Here is a 21433-nt window from a genome sequence, read left to right as displayed (position 1 = left end):
GCTTAAGTGTCAGCAAAACAAAGTAAGCACTACAAAAACATCTCTCCAATAATCCTACTAAACAGTAAGCTATGAACAGCATTATAGGCCACAGTATTTGATCAGTAATCCAAGCTGGATTGTGAAACATTTTATACAGTGCGACTCGGTTAGTTGCACACCAGAGCTCTCAGGAAGGTCCGGCCCTTACCCAGCCGAATCTGCCTGCAGTAATTGAGGCTGGGGGCCGCCTTTGCCCCGCCCGGAAGGAGGAGGGAGCAGGATCACCCGATATACGGGTGTTTTGCTGGGGCGGGGAATCGGGGCTTTATAAGCCTCGGTTTCCCGCCCTCCAACTCACGCAGTTCGGTTTGGGCTCTCTGGATGAGAGCCTCGTGCGTCCGGAGCGTCGCCTGAGCGGTTGGTCGGCTGGTCCCTGCGGTCCTTCCCGGGTCGGTCTGCGCGTGAACAGCTGATCGGCGCGGCAGAGCTGATTATTTCTGGGAGCGAGGGACCGGCGTTGGAGCGTGTTGAGCCTCGGCGGCTTCGGCGGCTTCTTCCACGCTCCGGCGGCGCGTGCGGCCAGCTGATTTGCGCTGCGAGGCTGAGTTTTGCGCAGCGTCTTCGGGGGCCTGGGAGGTCTGGGCCAGGGGGAAGCTTGCGTTGTGAGCCCTTCGGGCTGTGGGCTGTGGGTGCGCGGGCGATAGCCGGAGCGGGGCTGTGTGGGTGAAAGTCTTGGGGGCCGGGTAGAGGCCCGAGTAGTGGCCGGCGGGGCGCTGGGGCTTTGCAGGGCTGGGCTTCGGGCCGGCCACGCTGCCCGGTAAGGAGCGCAGCGTTCTTTCCATTGGTGGTCGCAAGCGCTGGGCCAGTAATACGCAGCTGCCTTGTGGTGGGGGCCTGTAGAAAAGGGTGCCTGCTGCTTATTGGGGGGCCTTTCTCACTCAGAGTTGAGTGGGTGAAGCACCCGGCCTCCCAGTTGTTAAGCCCTTTAAGTAGGTAGAACCATAACCCCCCCCCCCCAATTTTCTTTAGTCCCTGGCCACGTGAGTTGAGCCTGCTGGGCTAGTGGTTGGGGTGGACCTCCTCCGGTGTGCAGTGGGCTTTTCCTCCAGTCTAGCCCTTCTTTCTACACATTCTTTGTAAGGGAGTGCTGTGGGTGAACCCTGGAGGTGGGTTGCAGTCGTTCCTAGGAGAGGGACAGTGGCTCAGTGGTAGAGCATCTGCTTGGTAAGCGGAAGGTCCCAGGTTCAACCCCCGACATTTCCATCTATATCATAAAAAAAAAAAAAAAAAAAGGGGGTGGGGTCCAGGCTAGTAGGAGTGAAAGAGCCTCGGCTTTAGACCTTGGAGTGCCGCTGCCTGTCCGAGTAGTCAATACTGTCTTTGGCCTGTGCCATAGTAGCATTCAAGATGGCTCCCAAAAAAGGTCAGGGTAAATCAAAAGGTAAACAGCCCGCCCGCCCACCTCGTGGGCGGGGCCAGCAGCAGCCTCCGGTGGAAGAACGGGCCGAAAGTGAGCAGGTGCGGATGGCCATTATGGGTCAGTTGGACGCCCTAGAGCAGGAGAGAGTCGCTAGGGGCGCCCCCATTTGGGAGGGACGCCGCCGGGCCTCCGGTCGGTCGGCCAGATTGACATTTGAGACGGAATTGCTCGCGCGTCTTTCTGCTTTACAGGGTGGGCCAGCGGAGACTGAAGCACCACTGGAACCGGACCAGGAGGAGGATCCGGAGGAGGGCCCATCGGGTGCGGCGCCGAGCGGCGGTGCGCAGGGCAGCAGTGAGCTTCGCACCCCGGGTGACGCTGGGGTCTTCACGGGTGATGGTGGTAAGCCCTTTTGTCAGCCAAGTTATGGGTGGCCGTGGGGCCCCATTCAACCCCCCCCCCACAGCCAGCGCAGGGTGGGGCATTTTGGGGTGTGGGGCAGCTAGGAGTCAGTGAGCAGTTGGGTCCTGTCCAGCCGTGGGCTTGGGGGTTTCACACACCCAGCCCGCTGCCCAACTCCGTCATTCCTCCAGTTGGCCAGCAGGTAGGCGCCATCGCGCCACCTGCGGTTTCTACCCCCCCGTCCACACCTGGCATTCTGCCGTGGGGTGGTCAGCAGTTGGCTCAGATGCAAGGGGCTTGGCCAGGGGCTCAGGGTAGCGGGTGGTTTTACCCGCCTAACCCTTATGCCAGCATTCCCATTCATGTTCTTCCATATGGGGTTACCTCCTTACCCCTGGGTGACCATTTGACTGTCGCTACGCGGGAGAAAATTCTCCGCGGCGAATTTGTGGATGTCTTCAGCCTCCTATTCAGAGAGCTCGAAAAGAAGAGTAAGGACGAGCTCGATGATAAGGAGAAGGAGAAACTGAAGAGGAGGAAAGTAGATAGATCTTGGGCGAACTGGTTGCCGGGATTTCTGATCTATGCGGGAGTCATTGCAAGGGCGCAGCCGGCCAGGGCGGCCGCCCTCTTTCAATATATTGACATTGTGTATCGGGCGTATACGGACTTCGCTGGTGCAGCTTGGCTGCAGTATGACGAAGCTTTCCGGATGCGGGCCGCAGTTAATCCTGGTATGCCGTGGGACCAAATAAACCAGCAGCTGTGGTTGCAGCTGATGTCCCCGGCGAAACCAAATGCCGGGGACAGGTCCGATAGCGGCCATTTAGTGCTTAGGGGGCAGCAGCAGCAACAGTCTTCTACAGGGGCCCGCGTCACCGCGGGCCAGTCGGTTCAAACCCGGTTGCTTTGCTGGGAGTTCGCATCCAAAGGTGCGTGTCCCAGGAAGCCCTGTAAGTTCCGGCATGAGTGCCCCCTCTGCGGCGGACCCCACGCAATGTCGGCCTGTAGCAGATCTAAGTTTAAGCCGGGCAGCAAGCGCCCTGGGGGTGGTGGGGGCGGGCAGAACCCTCCTGGAAAAGGGGCCCAGCCCCATCCGCCTGACGGCTCTCAATGAGTGGCTGAGCTTATACCCGTGCGCGGCCGATGCTCAGTATTTGCGCGACGGGTTTAGCTTTGGTTTTCGGATTCCCTATCAGGGGCCTAGGGCCCCTTTTTTGGCTACCAACCTGCGTTCTGTTGTTGGACTTGAGCAAGTGGTACGGGAAAAAATAGCCAAAGAATGTAGGGAAGGAAGGGTCCTAGGACCTTTTGATGCACCACCTGTTCCCACGTTGAGGGTATCGCCCTTGGGGGTGGTTCCCAAGAAGGTGGCTGGGGAATACCGTATTATTCACCACCTTTCGTACCCCAGGGGAGCATCGGTAAACGATGCTATCCCCGAGGAATTATGCTCGGTGCGTTATACCTCCTTTGACCAGGCGGTCAAAGTGGTGCGCTCCTGTGGGATCGGTGCAGAGATGGCGAAGTGCGACATTAAGTCCGCTTTTCGCCTCTTGCCTGTTCACCCCAGGGACTTCGAGCTACTGGGGTTTTGTTTTGATGGAAAATTTTATATGGATAGGGCTTTGCCGATGGGTTGCTCGATTTCGTGCGCAGCGTTTGAGCGCTTCAGTTCCTTTTTGGAATGGGCGCTCAGGCACAAGGCCGGGGTTAACGCTACAGCGCACTACCTGGATGACTACCTTTTTGTAGGTCCAGCGGGGTCCGAGCAATGCGCTGATTTGCTGAACGCATTTCAGGAATTAGCCCTCGAACTCGGGGTGCCCTTGGCACACGAGAAGACTGAGGGGCCAAGCACAGTCCTCACCTTTTTGGGCATTGAGCTTGACACTCTGCAGCAAACGTCACGTTTGCCGGAGGCCAAGGTCGCTGACCTTAAGGTCAGGCTGGCTACTTTGAAAGGGCAGCGGAAGGTTTCGCTGCTGGAGCTACAACAGGTTGTGGGCCACCTTAACTTTGCCTGCAAGGTGGTGGCCCCAGGTAGGGCCTTTTGTAGGCGCCTTTGTGACGCTATGGGCCGGCTGCGCCTCCCCCATCACAGGGCCTGCGTTACTTCTGGAATGCGAGCAGACCTGGAGGTCTGGGAGGAGTTTTTGGAATCTTTCAATGGTGTTTCTTTTTGGAGGGAGGATTTGAAGGTAGAGGCCGAGCTTCAGATTTCTTCGGATGCCTCCGGTGCCAACGGTTTTGGGGTATTTTTTAGAGGACATTGGTGCGCGGAGCAGTGGCCCGCGGAATGGTTGGACAGCGGGCTCTGCAGGGACTTGACGTTTCTGGAATTTTTTCCCATCCTGGTGGCCGTTTGGCTCTGGGGGGAGCAGCTGGCCAACCATTCGGTCCTCTTTTGGTGTGATAACTTGGCGGTCGTCCATGTTATCAATTCTTTATCTTCTAAATCGGTGTTAGTTATGAATTTGGTTAGGTCCTTCACACTGCGTTGCCTCCAGTTGAATATTTTATTCCTGGCCAGGCACGTACCCGGGGTATGTAACGGGGTGGCGGATGCTCTGTCTCGCCAACAGATGGAGCGTTTTCGAGAACTGGCCCCAGAAGCAGATCAATGGCCAGCGAAAATGCCAGAGGAACTGTGGCGTCTTGGGAGAAGGAAGCCGGTAGGGCCATTCAGTTGGCACTAGCTCCCAGCACCAGGAAGGCGTACGACAGAGCGTCCAATCAATTTCGGGAATTCAGGAGTGCGGCGGCACTGCCTGACATTTGGCCGTTTCCTGTGGAGCACATTATGCATTTCTGTGTGCACCAGAAGGAAAGGGGCCTGGGACTGAAATCAATTCGGGGCCAACTTGCAGCATTGGCTTTTGCTAGCAAGGCCCGCGGTTTCCCTGAGTATACTGGCGATTTCAGGGTTAGAAAAATGCTCGAGGGTTGGGCCCGGGAGTGGACCCGGCGGGTGGATGATAGGCAACCTATATCCCCGTCTGTTCTTCGAGGGTTGTTTGGGGGTTGGCCCTGTGTTTGTTCCTCCCCCTTTGAAGCAGCATTGTTTCATGCTGCCTCTCTGCTGGCCTTTTTTGGGGCCTTGCGGGTAAGTGAGCTGGTGGTTCAGTCCAAGGCTGATACCTCTGGGAGGGCGCTCCAATCCAAGGATATCAAAATTTCGGACAGTCAGCTTGTCCTGACAATCCGCCGGTCTAAGACGGACCAAAGGCAGAGGGGCTCTGTCATTACAATCGGTATGTGCTCTATTCAGGACTTATGTCCGGTCAGGGCTGTCCGGCGGTACATTAGGGTTAGAGGGAACGTTGAAGGCCCCTTTTTAAGGCATGCCGACGGCTCCCCTCTCACCAAATATCAATTTTGGAAGATCACAAGTAAGGCTCTGGCCAGGTTGGGTTTACAGGGCTTTAAATTCGGAACACATTCCTTTAGGATTGGGGCGGCCTCCACAGCCGCTTCTATGGGTTATACGCCCTCGGCCATTCAGCATATAGGCCGATGGCGGTCGTCGGCTTACAAAACTTATGTTCGCCCTTTGGTCACCTAGACGGAGGTGGGGGGCCTGCTGGTGTTGTATTGTGGTTACTGTTTGTTGACAGTTCTTTGTCTTTTCAGGTGCTGGTGCGCGTGGTGAGAGACGTCGCGTTCTCATCTGCGGGCACAGCATGGTTTTCTGGGCTGCCCATTTCGCCAGACGATCTTCAGTGGGCACCCAGCTTGGCCTCAGTGCGTGGGCCACTGTGGATTGGCTGGGTCGTCGGGGGCTGCGCTGGCCCGGGATCATGCCCCTGCTTTTTAAGGAATGGAAGGCAGCACCTCCACACATTCTGGTCGTCCACTTAGGTGGGAACGACTTGGGGCTGCTGCGTGGGAAGGCTCTATCCCAGCAGGCCTTGTCTGACCTCCGGGAAATTCGGCGGAGGTGGCCTGGTGTTATCCTGGTTTGGTCGGCAATTTTGCCGCGTAGAGTGTGGAGGCATGCCATTTCACCGGGCGGGGTGGAACGAGCCAGGCGAAAAGCTAATCGGGCTATTCAGAAAGCCATGGAAGGGGGACTAGGAATTTTTCTCCCACATCCGGCCATACGGGTCGAGCAAGTTGACCTGTATCGGCCGGATGGTGTTCACCTTTCTGATTTGGGTAACCGGGCCTTTTTGGACGAAATTCGGCAGGGGGTGCGGTTGGCTCTGGGCCAACCGTTGGGGCGCTAATGCCAAAGCAGAGGCTTGACATTGGCGGTGGCTAGAGGAGGTTGGCCACAGGGTTTCCCAGGGGAGCACCTATGGCCTAGCACCGTTGGTGCGGTGGTCTGCATGAACCGTAGATGGGCTAGACGGCTCAGTGCGGGGATTGCAGATCACAGGGAGCCTCACCTGGGCGGATCTTTCCACGGGGATTGATGCCGGCTCGGATGGTGGTGGCTCGAGGCCTGGCCGCTCAGCTACAACCCGAATTTGGCGGGCTTGTGCTGGGGGCAGGGTGGCTCGCCCTTTGGACAAGGCGGGGTCCGGGGTTGACCCCAGGGCTTGTCTGGTCAGGTTTTCACCCCTCCTGCCAGTTACAGTTATTTAATGTTTTAATAAAGCGGCCCGGTTTTAAACCCAACACTTGTGTCTGCTTCTTCATTCCGACTGGGGGGGCAAGGTCCGGCCCTTACCCAGCCGAATCTGCCTGCAGTAATTGAGGCTGGGGGCCGCCTTTGCCCCGCCCGGAAGGAGGAGGGAGCAGGATCACCCGATATACGGGTGTTTTGCTGGGGCGGGGAATCGGGGCTTTATAAGCCTCGGTTTCCCGCCCTCCAACTCACGCAGTTCGGTTTGGGCTCTCTGCCCACCCGCCCTCCCTTTGGCAGTACAGGCGTTTGCTGGTCGCCTTTTTGGGGCCAGGTAGGAATTTTTTCGCTTCCACACAATTGGCTTCAGTGGGAGTGTTTTTCGCCTACCTTGTACTGCCTTGTAGGTTAGGATTTGTTAGCGGTAGTTGTTTTGGTCGCAGGCTAGAGGAGGTTGGCCACAGGGTTTCCCAGGGGAGCACCTATGGCCTAGCACCGTTGGTGCGGTGGTCTGCATGAACCGTAGATGGGCTAGACGGCTCAGTGCGGGGATTGCAGATCACAGGGAGCCTCACCTGGGCGGATCTTTCCACGGGGATTGATGCCGGCTCGGATGGTGGTGGCTCGAGGCCTGGCCGCTCAGCTACAACCCGAATTTGGCGGGCTTGTGCTGGGGGCAGGGTGGCTCGCCCTTTGGACAAGGCGGGGTCCGGGGTTGACCCCAGGGCTTGTCTGGTCAGGTTTTCACCCCTCCTGCCAGTTACAGTTATTTAATGTTTTAATAAAGCGGCCCGGTTTTAAACCCAACACTTGTGTCTGCTTCTTCATTCCGACTGGGGGGGCAATAATTCTTAGTTTGCCAAAAGAGTAGGAGTTTTCCTGACTTCCTTGGCCAGGCTGTCCCATAAGGCATGAGTCACGTAGATGGGCAGTTGTTGATTTTACCCATTTACAGTTTGGCATCTGCAAAAGGCCCCTGTCAGATGAGTGAAGCTGTCATGGTGGAGGGTGGAGAAAAAGTGGTCCCACAGGAAAGAGGGAACAAGGCCGTGTAGACCTTTGTAAGTGATAGCCTATACCTTAACTTGGGCCTGATAAAAAATGGGCAGCCACTGGAGTATCTCCAGAATGGAAGTAATATGCATCCTCCATCTAGCTCCCTTTTAGCAATGGCATTCTGGACCAGGTGGAGTTTCCAAAATGGTTTTGAGAAAAGACCAACATACAGCAGGCTAGCCTTGATGTCACTGTGCCAGGGAACCACCTGGCCATATCAGCTGTAGCAAAGTAAAGACCATATTTTGGGCTGATGGAGATGGTAGAAATCTTCTCCTCCTCCTCCTCTTCTTCTTCTTGCATTCTCCAGTAAGTGTCCTCTCTCTAACAAAACAAATTCATGGAAATTTGGGGGTGGATCCTTGAGAAGGCAGGATTTGGTCATATCTTATATGTTGGTTGTGATGCAAATTGTGGTGACCTAATCAACGGCCAAACAAAAACCCTTCTGGAGATCTGAATGTGGAAGCTCTTTCCTGATGGTGGAGCCAGACACCACACTAATGTCAGAACTCATAAGGGGAAATTCTCTGCTTACTACTAAGGGACGAATGTGCAAGACAGAATGCAAAATTATTTTCTACTATATTGGGAAGCGTTAGAAATTGATGGTCAATCCATAGCATCGGGGAGCATCAGTATGCACAGGGGGTACCCAGTTGATGATATATCTGAGCTTTGTATATTAGAATATATCACTATTATTGGTCTCGTAGTTCAGAGAGTAGGATATTTCTTATAACTCTCAATTTTAATAGTGTAAAGCAGTGAGAAAAAAAATACCTTTCCTCCCAATACCTCAAACACCTCTCAGGTGGTGGAACATATGTCTTCAGCTTCCCCAGTTTTCCCAAACAATTTTGTCCTGCACATTCTGTTCTGCAAAGTCCTAATGAGTGAATGAGGTCACCAAATGGAAGGAGATAAAATGCTTGGAACACAATTTGCATATGGGATGACAACAAAGCAGTACTTTATTTTTTTTTTTTTAAAGTCACCATTTTACAAGAGGTTTTGAGTGGCACATATAGTTCCTCCCTAAAGATTGTTATCAATACCATCAGTATAGTCTTGTCATCAGTATAGTCTTGTCAAGGGCTTTTTTTGAGCAGAAATGCACAGGAACGCCGTTCCGGCTGGCTAGGCATCGTGGTGTGTGGCCTAATATGTAAAGAAATTCCTGCTGGGCTTTTTTGTAGAAAAAGCCCTATGTTAAACAGTAGTGACATCATGGGGCATGGCTTAAGATGCAAATGAGTTCCTGCTGGGCTTTGTCTACCCCCCCCCCCCAAAAAAAAGCCCTGATCTTGTCATTAGAACCATAGGAAGCCTGGGAAGCAGTCGGTTTAAATTGGACATCAAATCACCACAGCTGCAGTCAAATCAGGTGACAACATTTTTGGTCCACACCCTTGGGCGCTTGCCACATTCCTGAACCATCCATCCTTCCACATGAATCCCTGTTTTGACCATGAGGAAAACACTGTAAACAACCAAAGTTATCTGAAGACAATTTTCACTAGAGGTTGCTGTGTCAGTCAGGGTAATGACACGAGATCATGGCTGTCAAGGAAGTCAAACCACCCTCATAGTGTTTTGACTGAGGCTCTGAAAGTCTCTTATACTGCCAGCATCCCCTGGTATCATGCAAATGTCCTTCTAGCACAGCCTTCTTTATAAGGAAGTTACAGATACAGAACTCAAGGTCCTGGATAGACCTCAGCCTCCCTTCAGTTTCAGATTCCACAGCTCACCATCATGGAACTGAGGCTCTGGATAAGCTTTCTGATCTTCTTCCCTGCATGTAAGAAGAGCTCCTGTCGGAGGTGGCTCCAGGAACTCTGCTGTGTTCTTTCCCCCAGATCTACAGTTGCTTATGAATTCCTTTGTTTTCCCATCTCTGCAGGTGTTTCATCACAGAGCCTTGTGGAGTCTGGGGGTGGCATCAAGAGGCCAGGAGAGACTCTGCAACTGACTTGTACAGTATCTGGATTTTCTCTATCGAGCTATGAGATGCATTGGGTTCGACAGCCACCAGGAAAGGGGCTGGAGTGGATTGCACTTATCAGAGCCATTGGAAGCACAGACTATAACAGTGCTCTTCGCAATCGGGTCAGTATCACAAAAGACAACTCCAAGGGACAGCTGTTTCTCCAGATGAATAGTCTGAAGCTTGAAGACACTTGCCTCTATTACTGCGCAAGAAGCACGGTGAGGGGAAACCTCTCATCTGTAATACAAAAACCACCCCTCCAGAGAACCAGAAGTCACTCAGGCACATGCTCGTGTGCATCCATGCAAAACTGGCCTCTCTTTCTGCCTCTCCATTTCTTCCAGTCCATGACCTCACACATCATTCACACTGCAACTTCATTTCTTGCATGGAAACATACAATAATGATAAAAAAAATTATGATCATAGAATAGAATCATAGAGTTGGAAGGGACCTCTAGGATCATCTTGTCCAACCCCCTGCACAATGCAGGGAACTCAGAAATATTTTCCCCCAAATTCACAGGATCTTCATTGCTGTCAGATGGCCATCTAGCCTCTGTTTCAAACCTCCAAGGAAGGAGAGCCCACCACCTCCAGAGGAAGCCTGTTCCACTGAGGAACTGCTCTAACAGTCAGGAAGTTCTTCCTTATGTTGAGCCGGCAACTCATTTGATTTAATTTCAACCCACTGGTTCTGGTCCTACCTTCTGGGGGCACAGAAAAAAATTCTACACCATCCTGATATATTGGACAGCTTCAGTCTGAGACTGCAGTGGCTGCAGGATCAAATTTTAGGGATCCAGCAGTACCACAACTGTACAGGAAGCAGATTTACAACCACCACCCCTTTGCTCCATCAAGCTCTGTGTGACAACACTGCAAAGAATTTGACCCAAGGATTTCTATAGGACTTGCCTGGGCAGTTTCTGCTCTACACTCACAACCCACAAAGATTGAGAAACTTTAAAGCAAACACATCTTTGGTATTCTTCTCTGTACAACGAGCAGCCAGATCCTTTGCTTTCTCATAGCCTCACAACCCGTTTCTTGTCCATTTAGATTGTAACACTATTTTGCATTCTCAGAGTTTTCCCTCGTTTTGAGATTGTGCCAGTCAAATCCCAAGACCCGTATTTATTACCAGGGACTCAGACCCGAATTGCTTTACTTCATTCACATGGCTACATTATTTCTGCCATGGAAACCTGCAATAGCAATACAATACTATTGTGTCTTTCATTTAGTCACAAGAAGGCAGCATGGGCAGTCATAGAATCATAAAGTTGGAAAGTACCTCCAGGATCATCTAGTCCAACCCCTTGCACAATTCAGGAAACTCACAAATACTTCCCCTAAATTCACAGGGTTTACTTCCATGGCACTTCCACCCATCCAGATGGCCAGGGATCAATTCGGTACCACTTTAGTAGTGGTACCTTTTTGAGCTGCCCATCCTGTAGGTAGGGATGGGTTGTGGGGGGACAGGATGGGAGGCAGATGTGGGCATTTGGGTGCCCTTTTTTGTCCTTTCACCTGGTGTCCCCGGGGCGGCTTAAACTGCCCATCTGGAACCAGCCATCGGGTCTCTTTTAATAAGTTCCTTTGATGTGGCCCCATGGCGCAGAGTGGTAAAGCAGCAGCACTGCAGTACTGTGATCTGAACTCTCTGCTCACAACCTGAGTTCGATCCCAGCGAAAGCTGGTTCAGGTAGCCGACCGAAGGTTGACTCAGCCTTCCATCCTTCTGAGGTCGGTAAAATGAGTACCCAGCTTGCTGGGGGGAAAGCGTAAAAGACTGGGGAAGGCAATGGCAAACCACCCCATAAAAAGTCTGCTGTGAAACCGTGAACGCAACGTCACCCCAGAGTTGGAAACGACTGGTGCTTGCACAGGGGACCTTTCCTTTCCTTGATGTCATGCAAATGACTTTCTGGTGCAGCCTTCTTTTCAAGAGAAGTTCCAGGCATAAAACACACAATTTGAGGTCTTTAAATTAATTCAGTTCGACTTCAGGTTCTGGGAAATGTTGCCAAACGTCCAAGTCATGGAACTGAGGCTCTTGACCAGTTTCCTTGTGATCTTCCCTGCCTGTGAGAAAAGATCCTGTTTTCCCTTTAAGACAATCAGCATTATGGGGAGTGCACAGCACCATTTCCCCAATTGCATTCTCTTCATGATTTTCTTTTCTTTCCTGAGATGTAGGTGTTTTTTCTCAGACCCTGGTGGAGACCGGTGGTGGGGAGAAGAGCCCAGGAGGGTCTCTACAGCTGACCTGCACTGTGTCGGGATTTTTATTAACAAACTATAATGTACTCTGGATCCGTCAGCCTCCAGGAAAGGGGCTGGAGTGGATTGGAGCTATGTGGGCTGGTGGAAACACTGGTTATAGCAGCACTCTCCGAAATAGACTAAGCATCACAAGAGACACCTCCAGAAGCCAGGTCTACCTGCAAATGAATGGCATGAAGGCTGAAGACACTGGCAACTATTACTGCGCAAGAGCAGACACACTGAGACAACCCCTTTCAAAGGCAGCGCAAAAACTGCCCTCCACACATGTGTTTGTGTGCTGTAGCTGGGAAAAGAGCTGCCTTGTTTCCTGTTCATTCGCTCAGTCACTGGTGCTTGAAGGCAAGGCATATGCCACTCATTTTGTGCCCTTATTCTTTGATTCATTCTTCTTTTCTAAACCACAGATCCTGGCACTGTGGCTGGAGTTGAAAAATTATGTCACATCATCCCCGTATAGCATAATTAAGGGAACAACCATGCCCTTCAGGGATATTTCATTCACCAGCAGTGGATCCAGATGTCATGATCTATCAGCTATTATCCCAAACAAGCAGAACTTCCATCTCTTTCCTCTGAGTGAATCTCTGGGACTCAGCCTCAAGTGTCTGGTTGTAGCTATAACAGTAGGCATTTTTTTTTTTTTAACGAAGGCTGTTCTCAGTCATAATTTCTCTGTGGCAGCCGTGTCTGTTTGTCAGGCAAGCGAATAATTGTGTCTGGGTCTCTGACCATAGCTAAGATGGCGGGTATCTTTTTTATATATAATGAAAGCTCAGGTTCTCGGAATGCAGAGTTCTCAAGAAAAAAATTCTCTGTTTGCACAGAAAAGTGGGAAGATTTAATTAGGCCAATTAAAAACTTCATGGTAGAACAGAGAGGTCTGTTTTCCTCCCTCCATGTGTATATTTGAGTCAGTCTGAAAAGGAGATAAAGGATCGCCTCAGATTTTTTTTTTAAACACAGAAGAGTGAAAAACTGGGGTTACAGTACATTCTGACAGAAACAAAAAGGGTAACTCCTATAACATATATTTCACTTATGAATATGTATTCATATTATCAAAGGGGGGAATGCTAATTAAAAATAAATCGTTCTGCCATGTCATATCAGGAAATAAATTCTTGGTGGAGGCACTCATGACCTAGGCTATTAATTAAAAACACTGACTAGAAGAAATCACAGCCAGAAGGGAAAGTGGAAAGGCAAATCTAATTGCAGGAAGCAGATTGTGAAAAAGATGTCCTCTCTCAGTGGAGAAATTTCATTTAACAAATAGGCAAACTAATGTTTAAATGGGCCTTTCCCTCTGGCTTCTCTCACTCCAGAAATTTGCTGAATTATGAATTGTTTGTGTGTTTGTATTTTGCATTTGAGTGGTCATACCTCACTGTATTATGCACTGTATATAGGGACTGTTTTCATTAATCACACTGTACTTATATTGTCACCCTGCTTATTTAATTTATATGCAGAGTACATCATGCGGAATACTGGCCTGGATGAAGCACAAACCGGAATTAAGATTGCCGGGAAAAACATCAACATCTTCAGATATGCAGATGATACCATTCTAATGGCAGAAAGTGAGGAGAACCTAAAGAACCTCTTGTGGGGGGTGAAAGAGGAGAGCACAAAAGTAGACTTGAAACTCAACATAAAAAAAAAAAAAAACTAAGATCATGGCATCCGGCTCCATCACACCTCGGCAAATAAAAGGGGAAGACATGGAAGTAGTGACAGACTTCGCATTTCTGGGATCCAAGATCACTGCAGATGGTGACTGTATCCATGAAATAAAAAACAAAACAAATAAAAAAATGTTTGCTCCTTGGGAGGACAACTATGGAGAACCAAGGCAGTATAATAAAAAGTAGAGACATCACTCTGCCAACAAACGTCTGTATAGTCAAAGTGATGGTATTCCCAGTAGTAATGTATGGCTGTGAGAGCTGGACCATAAGGAAGGCCAAGCGCTGAAGAATAGATGCTTTCGAGCTGTGGTGCTGGAGAAGGATCTTGGACTGCAAGAAGATCCAATCAGTCAGTCCTAAGGGAAATCAACCCAGACTGTTCACTGGAAGGTTAGATGTTGAAGATGAAGCTCAAATCCTTTGGCCACCAAATAAGAAGGGAGCATTCACTGGAGAAGATCCTGATGCTGAGAAAGACAGAAGCAAAAGATGAAGGGGACAGCAAAAGATGAGATGGCTGGACGGCATTATCGCAAAGAGTCAGACTCGACTGTGCAACTGAACAACAACAAACTTATTGCTCCGTATATACTACTATTTGGTTTGCAGGCCATCCAGTAAATCAGCCTTTTTAGGTATATCACCTCTGGTACTCAGTACTCTCTTTGGTTTGTCCTTCTCCTGAACCAACCCTGTCCTTCTAGAGTCATCCTATTTTTATTTATTTTTTTTACTATGCAAGGGAGTTAAAGAATGGAAGAACTGAACTCACTATACAAGACAGTTTTTGATAGAGGCTACCATGTAGTTGTAGGTAGTGACATAAGAACATAAGAACATAAGAGAAGCCATGTTAGATCAGGCCAATGGCCCATCCAGTCCAACATTCTGTGTCACACAGCGGCCAAATATATATATACACACACACACACATACACACTGTGGCTAATAGCCACTGATGGACCTCTGCTCCATATTTTTATCTAACCCCCTCTTGAAGGTGGCCATGCTTGTGGCCGCCACCACCTCCTGTGGCAGTGAATTCCACATGTTAATCACCCTTTGGGTGAAGAAGTACTTCCTTTTATCCGTTTTAACCTGTCTGCTCAGCAATTTCATCGAATGCCCACGAGTTCTCGTATTGTGAGAAAGGGAGAAAAGTACTTCTTTCTCTACTTTCTCCATCCCATGCATTATCTTGTAAACCTCTATCATGTCACCCCTCAGTCGACGTTTCTCCAAGCTAAAGAGCCCTAAGCGTTTCAACCTTTCTTCATAGGGAAGGTGTTCCAGCCCTTTAATCATTCTAGTTGCCCTTTTCTGAACTTTCTCCAATGCTATAATATCCTTTTTGAGGTGCGGCGACCAGAACTGCACACAGTACTCCAAATGAGACCGCACCATCGATTTATACAGGGGCATTATGATACTGGCTGATTTGTTTTCAATTCCCTTCCTAATAATTCCCAGCATGGCATTGGCCTTTTTTATTGCAAACGCACACTGTCTTGACATTTTCAGTGAATTATCTACCACGACCCCAAGATCTCTCTCTTGGTCAGTCTCTGCCAGGGGATCATGGTTGTTAGCAGAAGCTAAACAAATCCTCATGCTGTTTCATGTGAGGCTCTAATGACTTCTTATGTTGGCGCCATTCCCTGGCATGCAAATAACCTCCTGGCATCGTCACATGGACATCTTTAAAGAGAGGTTAGAGAAACAGAACTCAGGGCCCTGGATAGACTTCAGCTGTCCCTTCAGGTTCTGATTCCATCATTCAGCATCATGGAACTGAAGATCTGGATAAGTTTTCTCATCCTTTCCCCTGCATGTAAGAAAGGCTCCCTTTCCCCCTGATGCAGATGACAATAGGGATTCTGTTATTTTACTCAGATTTGTAGTTGCCTATGCATTTGTATTTTGTTTCTGCATCTGTGCAGGTGTTTCTTCACAGATCCTCATTGAGTCGGAGGGTGGCATCAAGAGACCAGGAGATAATCTGCAGCTGACCTGTACAGTGTCTGGATTTTCTCTATCAAGCTATGATATGTTTTGGCTTCGTCAGCAGCCAGGAAAAGGGCTTGAGTGGGTTGGATGGATCACACCTGGTGGCAACCTTTATTATAACAGTGCTCTCCAAAATCGGATCACTGTCAGAAAAGACGACTCCAAGGGGCAGGTGTTCCTCCAGATGAATGGTCTGAAGCCAGAAGACACTAGCATCTATTACTGTGCAAGAGACACAGTGAGGGAAAACCTCTCCTTGGCAGTACAAAAAACTGCCCTTCCAGAAACCCAGACATCACTCAGGCAGATGGCTGTGTGCAGCTGTGCAAAACAGGCCCCTGTTTCTGCCTCTCCACTTCCTCTAGTGCATAATGTCACACATTGCAAAAAAAAAAAAAAAATTCTCAGAAAACTGCAGTAACAATAAAATATTATGATATGTTGGGGATCTTTGACATGACCCCACTACGGGGTCGTGTTTGGGGATCCGTCAGTACCATAACTGCTTTGGTAGTGGATCTGCAATCGCAATATATTTTGTCCATTGGACTTGGTGGTACAGGACTACATAGAGTCTGCCACTGGTCGTGCTTGACAGCGCTTTTTTTGTAGCAGGAACTCCTTTGCATATTAGGCCACACACCCCTGATGTAGCCAATCCTCCAAGAGCTTGGAATTCTAGCAGGGGCTCCTTTGCATATTAGGCCACACCTCCCTGATGTAGCCAATCCTCCAAGAGCTTGGAATTCTAGCAGGGGCTCCTTTGCATATTAAGCCACACACCCGATGTAGCCAGTCCTCCAAGAGCTTGGAATTCTAGACAGAAATTGGGCAGGGGAGAACCATTTCCACTAGATGCTGCTGTGTAGGTGTCAGGAGTGATCAGGGAACATTGCTGTCCAAGGAAGCTACATGGTCTTGCAGTTTTTAGTTTAAGACTCTTCTGGTTTCTTATAGTGGTTGGGACCCTCAGCATCATGCAAATGACTTTCTGAAGTGGCCTCCTTTAAAGGGAAGTTCCAGAAGCAGCATTTAGAATCCTCCATAGACTTCAGCTCCCTTTCCTGATCTCACAGCCCATCAACATGCAATTGAGGCTCTGGTTAAGTTTTCTCATCATCTTCCCTGCATGTAAACAAATCTCTCATTTTCATGGCACCAGGAGTTTTGTTGTGTCCCTTCTCCAGATTTGCCATTACTTATAAATTAATGTGTTTCCTCATCTCTGCAGGTGTTTCTTCGCAGACCCTTGTCGAGTCCGAGGGTGGCATCAAGAGACCTGGAGAGACTCTGCATTTGACCTGCACCGTGTCTGGATTTTCCCTATCAAGCTACCATATGTATTGGTTTCGTCAAGCACCAGGAAAAGGGCTGGAATGGGTTGGATGGATCACAATTGGTGAAAGCACAAACTATAACAGTGGTCTCCAAAATCGGATCAGCATCACAAAAGACAATTCAAAGGGCCAGGCTTTCCTTCAGGTGAACGGTCTGAAGCCGGAAGACACTTGCCTCTATTACTGTGCAAGAGGCACAGTGAGGGAAAACCTCTCCTTGGCAGTACAAAAACTGCCCTTCCAGAAACCCAGACATCCCTCAGGCAGAGGTTTGTGTGCAGCCGTGCAAAACAGGCCCCTCTTTCTGCCTCTCTTCAATTCCTCCAATGCATAATGTCACACACTGCAACATTATTTGTTTCTCAGAAAACTGCAGTAGCAATAAAATATTGTGATATGTTGGGGATCTTTGACATGACTCCACTGTGGGGTCAAGTTCTGAGGATCCAGCAGTACCATAACTGCTTTGGAAGTGGATCTGCAACTGCAACCTCTTTTGCGCATTGGGCTTTGTGGGACAGCATAGAGTCTGCCACCAGTCTTGCTTGGACATCTTCTAGTCTACATTCATAACCAAAGGGATCTAGAAAGTCTGAAACATACACACTGTGGATAGTCTCTGCCTTGCCAAAACTGTTAGATTTTCCTTCCTTCCTTCCTTCCTTCCTTCCTTCCTTCCTTCCTTCCTTCCTTCCTTCCTTCCTTCCTTCCTTCCTTCCTTCCTTCCTTCCTTCCTTCCTTCCTTCCTTCCTTCCTTCTTTCCTTCCTCCCTCCCTCCCTCCCTCCCTCCCTCCCTTCCTTCCTTCCTTCCTCCACAGGGGCTTGGCTGCTTCCAGATAACTTGGGAGTCAACAGTAGAGGCCTCTGGGTCTGCAGCTGTTTCTGGGACTCTGGCTTCTACGTCTGAGGAGGAGGGCAGGACTGCTTCCTAAGGTGACAGATACCGCCTCCTTCTTTCCAGTTTGTTTTGGATATTGTGGTGAACACCTGGAGGTGCTTGGATGAGCCTCCCAGAGACTGTTCAAGAACAATAGCTTAGCATCATCCCAGCAAGGAGGTGCCAGAATCCAGTCCATGATGGAATAGTGGGAGTCTGGAGTCTAGCCCTGCTGGTAGACCTCCTAATGGCACCTGGTTTTGGCCACTGCGGACAGGGCCAGTTCGCCCAGTAGGCAAACTAGGCAGTTGCCTAGGTGCCAGGAGGGTGGGGGCACCAAATTGGGCTCTCTCCTCCCAGTGCCCAAGACAACCACTTTGTTTGCTTCTCCCCCTCCCCCCCACTGCTGCCACTGCTGCTGCCAGCCACTGCCAACCCCCTCCCTTCCCTTCCGCCGTGCTCTGCCCACCCCCTGAAGCTCAATGCAATGAGGCTTAGCCCTACTGGCTTCAAGGCAACCTGTCGCACTTTGGGGGGTGGGTGGGTGAGTGATGGAGCATGGCACTGTGGAGGGAGGGTGGGGGCAGGGGAGTACTCAAAGCCTCGCAAGCTGTGTCTTGTTTTTTGTTTTTGTTTTTCTTATTGTGACATTATTTTGCAAGCTCAGGCTCTGATCTAATTTTGAGATTGCGCCTGTGAAATCTGCTGATCGAACTTTATTACTAGGAGGTCTGGTCCTGCTTGTTCTGTCTGCTCTGCTTACTCTGCTATGCCTTGTCTTGTTACAAAGGCATCTACTCCACTGGGCCTCTACTGTTTATTTTACTTATTTATTTATCTACTTTAGATTTATATGCCCCCCACTCCACAAGCGGACTCTGGGCGGCTGTCATGATAAAACAACATAAATGTAATTATAAAAGAATAAAACATATATAAACAATTTAAAACTACATTGTAAGGTGCTATAAAAAGGTTTTGTAACAAAGTCAGCTTCTCCATATCTCAGTTCTCTGTTCCTTATATTACTCTATCAGTTGTCTTACAGATTGAGTTTGATTTTGGATTTATATCCCGCCCTATACTCTGAATCTCAGTCTCAGAGCGGTCACAATCTCCTCTACCTTCCCGCCCCCACAACACCCTGTGAGGTAGGTGGGGCTGAGAGTGCTTTTATAGCAGCTGCCCTTTCAAGGACAGCGTCTATGAAAGCTATGGCTGACCCAAGGCCATCTCAGCAGGTGCAAGTGGAGGAGTGGGGAATCAAACCTGGTTCTCCCAGATAAGAGTCCGCGCACTTAACCACTACACCAGACTGGCTCAGATGATATTGTTCAGTGACGTAATAGTGGCAGCCTCCTCCCACATTAGTTGTTATAGGCCTGACGGAAGAGTTCGGTTTTGCAAGACCTGCGGAATTGGGAGAGGTTCTGCAGGGCTCTCGTGGCCTCTGGGAGAGCATTCCATAGCATCAGAGCTGCCACTGAGAAGGCCCTGGCTCATATGGAGCTTAGCCTGGCCTTCCTTGGTCCGGGGATGGATAATATTGTTCACTTGGCCTCCCTTTGTCCGGGGATGGTTAACACTGTTCACTTGGGAATCAACAGTAGAGACCTCTAGGTCTGCAGCTGATTCTGGGACACTGGCTTCTAAGTCTGAGGAGGAGGGCAGGACTGCTTCCTAAGGCGACAGATACCTCCTCCTTTCCTGTTTATTTTGGATATTGTGGTGAACATCTAGAAGTGCTCCCAGAGACTGTTCAACAACCGCATCTCAGCATCATCCCAGCAAGGAGGTGCCAGAATCCTAGCCTATGATGGAGTCTGGCCCTGCTGGTAGACCTCCTAATGGCACCTGGGTTTTGGCCACTGTGGGACACAAAGTATTGGACTGCCTTGATCCAACATGGCTCTTCTTATTTTCATACATTCTTATGAACCATCTCCATTACTCTGGGGAATGTTGTTCTGACCTGATATGTTTAAAGGCAGACTGTATTCAAGTATCTTTCCATTGTACAAGAATTTCCTGGTGGTGATGCTCGTGTTCCACAATACTGGCGGATGAGCAAAATGCATTGCCGAAACCACAACTAGCAGAGAAAGTAGAAACAGAAATCTATTTTTGCACACACTCACACCATCTGGGAGCAGCCCATTTCTGGTTAACCGCTGTGGTTTGCTTTCCATCTTTCAAGCTTTTGTAAGCATGGAAGAGCCCCGTGGCGCAGAGCGGTAAAGCTGCAGTACTGCAGCCAGAGCCCCCTGCTCATGACCTGAGTTTGATCCCAGTGGAAGCTGGTTCAGGTAGCTGGCTCCAGGTTGACTCAGTCTTCCATCCTTCTGAGGTTGGTATAATGAGTAGCCAGCTTGCTGGGGGGGGGGGGGAAGTGTAGATGACTGGGGAAGGCAATGGCAAACCACCTCAGAGTCGAAAACGACTGGTGCTTGCACAGGGGACTACCTTTACCTTTTCAAGCATGGAATCCCAGCCAATGCATTTTCTTTATTGTTGCTTAGTGTATCTCATTGAACTTTCTTTGGGTGTCTTCAAAAAAACATAGTGCAAAGCAACACAGCCGTGTTCTGCTGAATTCCTTTGGCAGCAATGACTTCTTTTGATGCCACTGCAGAAGATCAAGGAACAGCTGCAGGGGTCAGAGTTCCTGCAGAATAGATGCACTGATCCTTCCATGCAAGAAGCAAAATCAAGACAAAAGGTGGGCAGGGGAGAACCATTTTCACTAGATGCTACTGTGTAGATGTCGGGAGTGATCAGGGAACATTGCTGTCCAAGGAAGCTAAATGGTCTTGCAGTGTTTAGTTTAACGCTCTTATGGTTTTTTATATTGGTAGGAACCCCCAGCATCATGCAAATGAGTTTCTGAGGCAGCCTCCTTTAAAGGGAAGTTCCAAACGCGGCACTTCGAATCCTGCATGGACTTCAGCTCCCTGTCAGGTCCTGATCTCACAGCCCATCAACATGCAACTGAGGCTCTGGTTAAGTTTTCTCATCATCTTCCCTGCATGTAAGAAAGGCTCCTATTTTGATTGCACCAGTAATTCTGTTATGTCCTTTGCCTAGACTTGCAGTTACTTATAAATTAATATGTTTCCTCATCTCTGCAGGTGTTTCTTCGCAGACCCTTGTCGAGTCCGGGGGTGGCATCAAGAGACCAGGAGAGACTCTGCAGCTGACCTGCACCGTGTCTGGATTTTCCCTATCAAGCTACCATATGAATTGGGTTCGTCAAGCACCAGGAAAAGGGCTGGAGTGGATTGGACGCATCACAGCTGGTGGAAGCACAAACTATAACAGTGGTCTCCAAAATCGGATCAGCATCACAAAAGACAATTCAAAGAGCCAGGTTTTCCTCCAGGTGAACAGTCTGAAGCCAGAAGACACTTCCCTCTATTACTGTGCAAGAGACACAATGAGGGAAAACCTCTCCTTGGCAGTACAAAAACTGCCCTTCCAGAAACCCAGACATCCCTCAGGCAGAGGTTTGTGTGCAGCCATGCAAAACAGGCCCCTCTTTCTGCCTCTCTTCATTTCCTCCAATGCATAATGTCACACACTGCAACATTATTTCTTTCTCAGAAAACTGCAGTAGCAATAAAATATTGTGATATGTTGGGGATCTTTTACATGACTCCACTATGGGGTCAAGTTCTGAGGATTCAGCAGTACCATAACTGCTTTGGAAGTGGATCTGCAACTGCAACCTCTTTTGCCCATTGGGCTCGGTGGGACAGCATAGAGTCTGCCACCAGTCTTGCTTGGACATCTTCTAGTCTACATTC

General features: G+C 49.5%; 1 gene segment (V, D, J or C); it reads left to right on the top strand.

Moving 5' to 3' along the window:
- Positions 1 to 9149: 9149 nt before the first annotated feature.
- On the top strand, positions 9150 to 21198 carry LOC132582961 (Ig heavy chain V region PJ14-like). The segment is given in 2 exon segments: positions 9150 to 9234; positions 20759 to 21198. Coding segments are annotated over 2 exon segments (486 nt in total).
- The last annotated feature ends 235 nt before the right edge of the window (positions 21199 to 21433 follow it).

Source organism: Heteronotia binoei, chromosome 15 (genome assembly GCF_032191835.1).
Source record: "Heteronotia binoei isolate CCM8104 ecotype False Entrance Well chromosome 15, APGP_CSIRO_Hbin_v1, whole genome shotgun sequence".
Taxonomy (NCBI): domain Eukaryota; kingdom Metazoa; phylum Chordata; class Lepidosauria; order Squamata; family Gekkonidae; genus Heteronotia; species Heteronotia binoei.
Note: the sequence above shows the minus strand (reverse complement) of the source record. Positions and strands in the feature narration are given on the sequence as shown.